This window comes from Sinocyclocheilus rhinocerous, unplaced genomic scaffold (assembly GCF_001515625.1).
Source record: "Sinocyclocheilus rhinocerous isolate Xijiao unplaced genomic scaffold, SAMN03320098_v1.1 scaffold1211, whole genome shotgun sequence".
Classification (NCBI taxonomy): Eukaryota; Metazoa; Chordata; class Actinopteri; order Cypriniformes; family Cyprinidae; genus Sinocyclocheilus; species Sinocyclocheilus rhinocerous.
In genome coordinates, this window is record NW_015670979.1 from 672,871 (window position 1) to 680,737 (window position 7,867).

Consider the following 7,867-nt stretch of genomic DNA (forward strand, 5'->3'; position numbering starts at 1 on the left):
GTAGATATGTGGGGTGTGTTAGAACGAGCCGTTTTAGGGGGGCGTGGCAGAGTCTTAACTTTGATAAAGAATATCTCTTTGGTTTTGAGACTTTAGTCTTTGCAACTTCAGGGATCTTATCTATGCACAATCAGCTTGTAACACTCCAAAGAGAAAGGAAAACTTGAAATCGCATCATATGACCCCTTTAATCAAATTTGCACTTGGCAGACTGACACTTACATCTCTTGTGTCTGTGTAGGGGATGGCAGATGCACTATCAGTGTGTTTACTGTGATTTATATTGATGGTGTTCTCATTTCTGTTTAGGACGTGGAGGACAGAAATGCCAAAAGGTGTGTGTGTGCTGGTGTCGGTGTCGATCGATCATGAGGAAAGCCCACAGCTGGCCGGAGTGAGAGGAATAATTCTGGAATCCCAGTATCTGCTTGAACCGTGTGGCTCTGGGAAGTCCAGACTCACACATATATGCAGAGCTGATCTGAAGTAAGTGCATTGAAAGCAACTCTTCAAGTATACACTACTGTTCAAATGTTTGGGATCAGTAAGATTCTTTTTTTTTTTTTTGAAAGAAATAATAGTTTTATTCCGCAAGAACGCATTAAATCGATCAAAAGTGATACTAATAACTCGTATAATTGTTACAAAACATTATTACTTAAAATAAATGCTGTTCTTTTGAACTTTGTTCATCAAAGAATCCTGAAAAAAAATTATAATTTTCCCAAAAAATATTAAGCAGCACAACTGTTATCAACGCTGATAAGAAATGTTTCGTGAGCAGCAAATCAGCATATTAGAATGATTTCAGAAGGATCATGTGACTAAAGACTGGAGTAATGATGCGGAAAATTCAGCTTTGCAATCACAGTAGTAAATTACATTTTAAAATATATTAAAATAAAATATTTATTTTGAAGTATATAGTTTTTACTCCATTTTTGATCAAGTAAATGCAGCCTTTGTGAGCATTCTGATTTTTCTTTTTAAGAAATTTGCTAAATTATTACAAAGCCTGTTTTTGCTTTGTCATTATGGGATGTGCAATGTAGATTGATGTGAAAAAAAATATTTTACAGTATTTTATTAAAAGGCTTCAACATAACTAAATGTTAAAAAACGAAGGGGTCTGAATATTTTCTGAATCTACAGTATATCATTTTATATAATATTTATTATTATTGTGTATTGTTTTTTAGTATAACAGACATGGTTATAATTGTCTTTAAATTGTTTGATGTTTTATTTCAACATAATTATTCCTCTGGTTGATTAGAAATTCCTTTTTGTCAAGTGCGTCCTCAAAGCATGTGTAATGAACGCAGTACATAAGTCTTAATGCTTCACTAAATGCTGTATATTTGCTTGCTGTTCCAGAGGAAAGTCTCCAGAGTGGTACAACAAAGCTTTCGGCCATCTCTGTGCTAGCGAAGCCGCCCGCATCCGCAACTCCTTCCTGTCTCTGGATCCCGAGGGCCCAGAGACCAAAATCTGAACATGGCTACATGGAGTCAGGCATGAGGGAACTGGGATGTAGTTCAACGTCAGGGCAAATGGTCACAGAAAACGAATTTTGGCGAGGAAAAGGAGGGATTCAAGAGAGAAGAAAAGAGCAAATGGAACATTTTTAGTTTATTTGTATTTTTCTAGCCCCTAAACAACAACAAACTGCCATTTCCTGTTGGTTTAATAGACCGTGGATCACTGGGATTCATATTTGAGTGTTTTACCCCTTATAGGGCATTTGATTTAGTCCGTTCATTTCATATACATTTATGCAGCTGTTCAAAACTGCCACTTTTGAAATGGCTTTTGTTGTGTGTTTTGGGGCATATGATGAGAGATGAGAAAAGATGGACAGAGAAAGTGACAAGAGACAGACTCCACCGTAGCTATGAAGCCATGCCTGTAAAAAAGTCATAACGCTGCTTCCTGTTGTCCAGTCTTTACTGCAGCAGACAGCTTTAACTAGCACTTTTAGAGCTTCGCTTACAACAAACAGATGTGAATGACAAGCCACCTCACGCTAATCAAAAAACAGCAGGTCTGGTTTCGTTTTATCAAGCATTTCAAGCTAAAGTACTGCATTCAAATATAGGTACGTTATTGTCTAAACATTATTTAAAACTCTGTATTTAGGCGTTTTATCCTCATTTGAATGAAGCTAGTGTTACAGTGACTGTATTTTTAAACTAAGGTTGTACCCTGGTGACGTATTGATGTGAAGTATTTACAAGTGCATATTATTTCTAAATTCTGTTTTAAGAAATGTTTTATCATTACAATATTCCTTTTTTTCATTGTCCCAGGTAAGCAATAATGTATTATCATGATAAATGGTACAGTATTGTGCTCTTTTAATAATGCAAAATGAATTAGTTAAGATTAAAAATCAAACAATATTGTAAATAATTTAGAAAATGCCAATGATTGTTGCAAGTATGCATTATTATTATTATTTATTATTATTATTGTCATTGTTATATGTGTACTGTCACACTCTACAATGTCTAGGACATGAATTCATTTCACTGCTTCTGGGAAGCATGTCTATTCTATTCACAAAGCTGTACATTTACGTGTGTTTGTGTGTAAATGTGTAGATACAATTCAGGTTGCATATTTTGTACATAAATGAGGCTTATTGGCAGGTTTATCTGCTTTTATGCTCAGTTGTTTTGTTTTTCCCCCCTCATATCAGTCTTTTGCTTGAATTATCATTGCAAGCTGGTTAAATCAGCTAGCTTGTTCAGTGCTATTTAGATGGGAACAGTGTATTTGGGTTTGACTTGAGCTCAGTGGCCGGAGAAGGCGAAATGTCTGTTTTTGAACAGTAAAACAGGGTGATTCAAGTTCCAATCATTTGGAAATGTGGAAAATAAAAACTCAATGCAGTACTGTTTTACTGTTGTGTGTGGGGTGTATTTTGGTTTGTGGTCAATCTAACAGTCATGTCCGGTTCACATAGGAATCGTTTTGAGTCTGGACCAAAAACTGTTAAGTCGGTACCATGTTCGGTAGCAAACGATAAAAAAATAAATAAGTAAATATATATATATATATATATATAATTTCACCTCTAACCACCAGATGGCAGTGTGGATTCACCATAGTAGCGTGGGGTGGTCGACGTCGCCTGAGGACTGAGGAGTACGGGTGAGTTTAGACTAGAGTAATACTAGCAAACAACTTGGATAGCAATTTAGAGGTCATAGAACTGTTCATTTGCTTCTAAACAGCATGGCCAGTAATTAGCAGTGATCGTGTTTTCTCCTGGGTCTGCAGAACCCCAGAGAGTCCCAAGGGAACTATTGATCCACGCCATTTGAATAACACGTCTTTATACGCGGAAGTACGGAAGGCAGAGGACACTCACTGCGGGCCATGCATCATCATTAGGGAGCAACAAGCAATGGCATGTCTTTATTCCAAAGAAGGTCAGATTTCATTAATAATGTCGACCATCCTTTCTGCTTCTCCTTTCTGAAAGAGTGATCTCCGATGGTGCTGTGTTTTTATTTATTTATTTTATACAACAATTAGTTCTGCCCTTTAATTTGATGGAACAGTGTTGATGTTTCAAAACTGGAATTGTGTATTTGTCTACTACATAGCCTAGTATACAAGAAGCAGTCTGTTAAAATTGAAGAGAGCCAGAAAATGATGTAAGTCTACTTGTTTAACAACACCTGAATGAGTTATTTTCATGGTTTGTATGTCATAGTTCAAAGAACACACACTTATAAGTTTTTCTTTTCTTTTTTTTAAAGATATTAATATTTTTATTCAACAATGATGCCCGCGATCCTGAAGGGCGACGAGAGCACCGGAGCGGTCGTGCTTCACGCGGGGGTTAACGACACCAAGCTGCGGCAGACGGAGACACTGAAGAGGGACTTCAGGAGCCTGATCGAGACGGTGCGCCGCACATCGCCCGCGACGACGATCATCGTGTCAGGACCGCTTCCCACGTATCGACGAGGACACGAAAGGTTCAGTAGACTTTTTGCTTTAAATGAATGGTTATTGTCATGGTGTAAAGAACAGAAACTGCTCTTTGTTAATAATTGGAATCTTTTCTGCGAGCGTCCTAGGCTTTTTCGCACTGATGGCCTGCACCCCAGCAGAGTCGGAACAGAACTCATGTCGGACAACATCTCCAGGACGCTACACACCATATGACTAGTAAGTCAAATCTCAAATAACTGCCCTGATGACTTGTGTTCTACCCGCTTAAATGATAGAAGTACTTGTGCTGTCCAATCTATAAAGACTGTCTGTTCCCCGAATAGTGAGGTCAAAATATAAATTTAATGCAGGATCTAGAAAAAATCTTATCGTGATTAAACCAGAAAAATGTAAAATAAATGAACAAAAACAATTTTTAAAGTTTGGGCTCCTAAACATTAGATCACTCTCACCCAAAGCAGTTATTGTAAATGAAATAATCACAGATAATCGTTTTGATGTACTCTGCTTGACTGAAACCTGGCTAAAACCTAATGATTATATTGGTCTAAATGAGTCTACTCCACCAAGCTACTGTTATAAGCATGAGCCCCGTCAGACTGGTCGTGGCGGCGGTGTTGCAACAATATATAGTGATATTCTCAATGTTACTCAGAAGACAGGATACAGGTTTAACTCATTCGAAATATCCGTACATTTCTGCCATATGTACATTAATTGACAGTCACCACTGATAAGCTACCACTAAATATTGTAGAAACTTAATTTGCTGTAAAGTTGCTTTGCAATGATTTGTATCGTGAAAAGCGCTGTACAAATAAACTTGACTTGACTTGACTTGACTTGATGCATTACATTGACCAAACGTGACAGCAAAGACTTATAGGCTACTTTGATACAAAACATTTCGATTTCAAATAAATGATCAAATAGATTAAAAATTTACTGACAGCTGTAAACCTGTTTTTTAAAAAAAGTGTCACTGTTTCCACAAAAATATTAAAAAGCACAACTGTTTTCAACACTGATGATAATATGAAATGTTTCTTGAGCAGCAAATCAGCATATTAGAATGATTTCTGAAAGATCATGTGACAATGAATAATGCAAAAAATTCAGTTTTGCCATCACAGGAATAAATTTTAAAATATACTAAAAACAGTTACTTTAAATTGTAAAACTGTTTAACAATATTACTGTGATAAACTAAAAGCAGCCTTGGTGACCATAAAAGAAAAAACATTATCTTACAAAACTTTGAATTGCAGTGTTTTTCAAAGGACAGAATTTTCTACTATTGTGAGTGAATTTTGATTAAATACATTATAAAATGTCCATTTAATTATAGCCTGTTTGTGCAAGTCTCACTTGTAATTTTTAATTATTATAATATCATAGATATATCAGCCATGACCCACACTGCTCTCTAGATGTCTGCATTGGCATCAGCCATTGAAAAAACCCGTATTAATCGACGACTGCTCTGCAGGCATGACAGTGGGTTTGTGCATCTAAAAACACAGACATGGAAATGGTGACCATATCATCATATTCTGACACCACCATGCTGTCTGGGCTTGTTTTTTAGTTGACGTCTGACTGAATCTTTCACTTTATTCCAAAGATTCAGTGCGGATACACACACAGCTTCAGAGGAAGCTTAGTAGATTAAATTCCTAAGGTGATCGGCCAAAAAACAAAACAAAAAACCTTTCTATAGCTCTGACAAATCCAAGCACAGCAATAAGGTCATTAATAAATAAAAGATCAAATAGATGAATTATTGATGTTTGTGTCTGAGTGTGTGTGTGAGAGAGAGAGAGAGAGATAGAGACTCTGAGTGTTTTTGCACTTTGGTCAGGATACGGTCTGGTCTGGCCTTTCAACAAAGCAAAACATTTCATAAACACATCTATAGCTTAAATCAGATGGATTGTTTAGGCATAATTCTCCTGGGAACACAGAATTTAGCAATGCCACCGATTAGCAATGTGCAGCAACAACCTTCAGCTGTTTACTGTCCACCTTTCTGTCACACGCCTCTGCAAAGCAATACAGGATTTCAGCATCACTGTGTTTGGAGTAAAGAAAACTGCCTTAAACTGCCTTTCTCCTGTTTATTTCCAGCCTCTCATGCTTTTAGAGTAGACAGAGTGACAGTTTGGTGGCTGGATATGACCATAATGTCTATGTACATGCAGAGAGAGAGAAAGAGAGAATCAAAGACACATACATAGAAAAAAACAACAACTACATTTCCGTACAGCCCCAGAGAGACAGACAGACAAAAAAAGAGAGAAATACAGTTGCCTTGGCTACCATTTTGTTCATGTCACTGACTTCCTCACTATCTCCTGGCCCCTCTAGCACTCTCCTCTGTTGTCTTTTCTTCTTTTCTTTTGTTTCTCCTTCCATTTCCCACACAATGCACAGGATTGCAGGGGAGCTCAACGGCCGCTTTTTTCCCCTCACCAGTTGGATAAAATGCACAGAATAATTTTTTTTCTTTATCAGTCTATTGTTATCATTTTCCCTTTCCATCCTGACCCGCACAACCTCTCTTGTTGTTTAGTTGTCCTTATTTACTATGATTTATTGTTTGTATAGTTTATAGGATTTGCTTTGTTTTTCAGTTGTTTGTTTTAGGGATAGTCCACCTCATGTCGTTCCAAACCTGTATGAATATCTTTCTTGTCCATAAAATGGAACTCAATAGGAACCGAAACTTTTTGGTTACCAAAATTCTTCAAAATATCTTCTTTTGTCTTCCACCAAAGAAAGACATAGAGGTCTGGAATGACATGAGGGTGAGTAAATGATGCCAGAATTTTCATTGCCATTTTGATTGGACTGTCGCTTTAATTTAATATTAATGCAGGTCTGAAAAAAGTCAGTTAAATCTGTATTGTTTTTACAGTGAAGAGAAGCAATAGAGTGCAACAGTGCCTATTCACCTTTTCAGCGGCCTTGGTTCTGAAAGTATTATTCCCATTTATTTTTCCCATAGGGATTTTTCAAAAGTCTTCATTAAAGTGTTATAAGCCTTGAAACAAACCAACGGGCTATGAGTTGAATCACAACATTGCAAACTTTGATTTTAAGTCCTCAAGTTTCTGTTAGTTACTAGTAGTTGTGTACTCAATTGCAGTGTCCAGTTGTATCAGGTGTAAATGAAAACTCATATTTTTACCTATTGCTTGTGTTGCTGGAAATCATCTAATTGAAAATGAACCAAAGCAGGACTGTAAACCAATGAGATTCAGTTGTGGGCAGGCTATTCCAGCACAGTGTGTGAGTCATAAAAACCAAGCAACCAGAAAAATATCCTATCACGGTCTGCGGTCATGACTGGAGAGTACATGGTTTTGATGTGGTGATTTTATTGAATTCAGGATTCATCTCATCTGCTGCCCTATGACTCATTGTCCTATCTCCCTTTCTCCATCTGAAGGCTTCTCTTCAACAGACAACTAAATTTGTATATTAATATAAATTATAGAGAATATACACTCTAAAAAATGCTGGGTTAAATATAACCCAGCGCTGGGTTAAAAAGGAAATGCAGAAAATCACAACAGAAAGCAGACCTTTGTTTAGCACTCTTGTGAAAGCAACAATGCTGGTTTACTAACAAGTCTTTTGTGTTGAAGGAGAGGTCTGTGCATCTGTGTGAGTGTGTATGTGTGACAGAGAAGTGTGACAAACAAAGTAGCTGTAAGAGGCTTGTGCATACTATTGAGAGCCAGATTGATGTAAACAGTGAGGATTGAGGTGCTCACAAGAGAAAAAAAGGTTTATAAATGGGCCAAATGATGTCTTAATAAATTTGTATATTAATATAAATTATAGAGAATATACACTCTAAAAAATGCTGGGTTAAATATAACCCAGCGCTGGG

At 36.9% G+C, this 7,867-nt stretch overlaps 1 protein-coding gene and 1 long non-coding RNA gene across 3 annotated transcripts in view; both read left to right on the forward strand.

Annotated features, from left to right (window-relative positions):
- LOC107734466 (stAR-related lipid transfer protein 13) overlaps positions 1-2,344 on the forward strand; it is a 45,021-nt gene extending 42,677 nt beyond the window's left edge. Inside the window, exons 13-14 of the mRNA XM_016546440.1 lie at positions 310-486; positions 1,378-2,344. Of these exons, the coding sequence (XP_016401926.1) occupies positions 310-486; positions 1,378-1,495 (295 nt within the window). The 3' untranslated portion in view covers positions 1,496-2,344. The remainder of the gene's footprint in view (positions 1-309; positions 487-1,377) is intronic.
- Positions 2,345-3,085: 741 nt separating this feature from the next.
- LOC107734440 (uncharacterized) lies at positions 3,086-3,799 on the forward strand. 2 transcript variants are annotated; one of them, XR_001639094.1, is made up of 3 exons: positions 3,086-3,156; positions 3,286-3,437; positions 3,771-3,799. It is a non-coding gene; the product is annotated as an uncharacterized LOC107734440 (long non-coding RNA). The 2 variants fall into 2 exon arrangements; XR_001639095.1 differs by lacking the exon at positions 3,771-3,799 and adding an exon at positions 3,615-3,658.
- Positions 3,800-7,867: the final 4,068 nt, after the last annotated feature.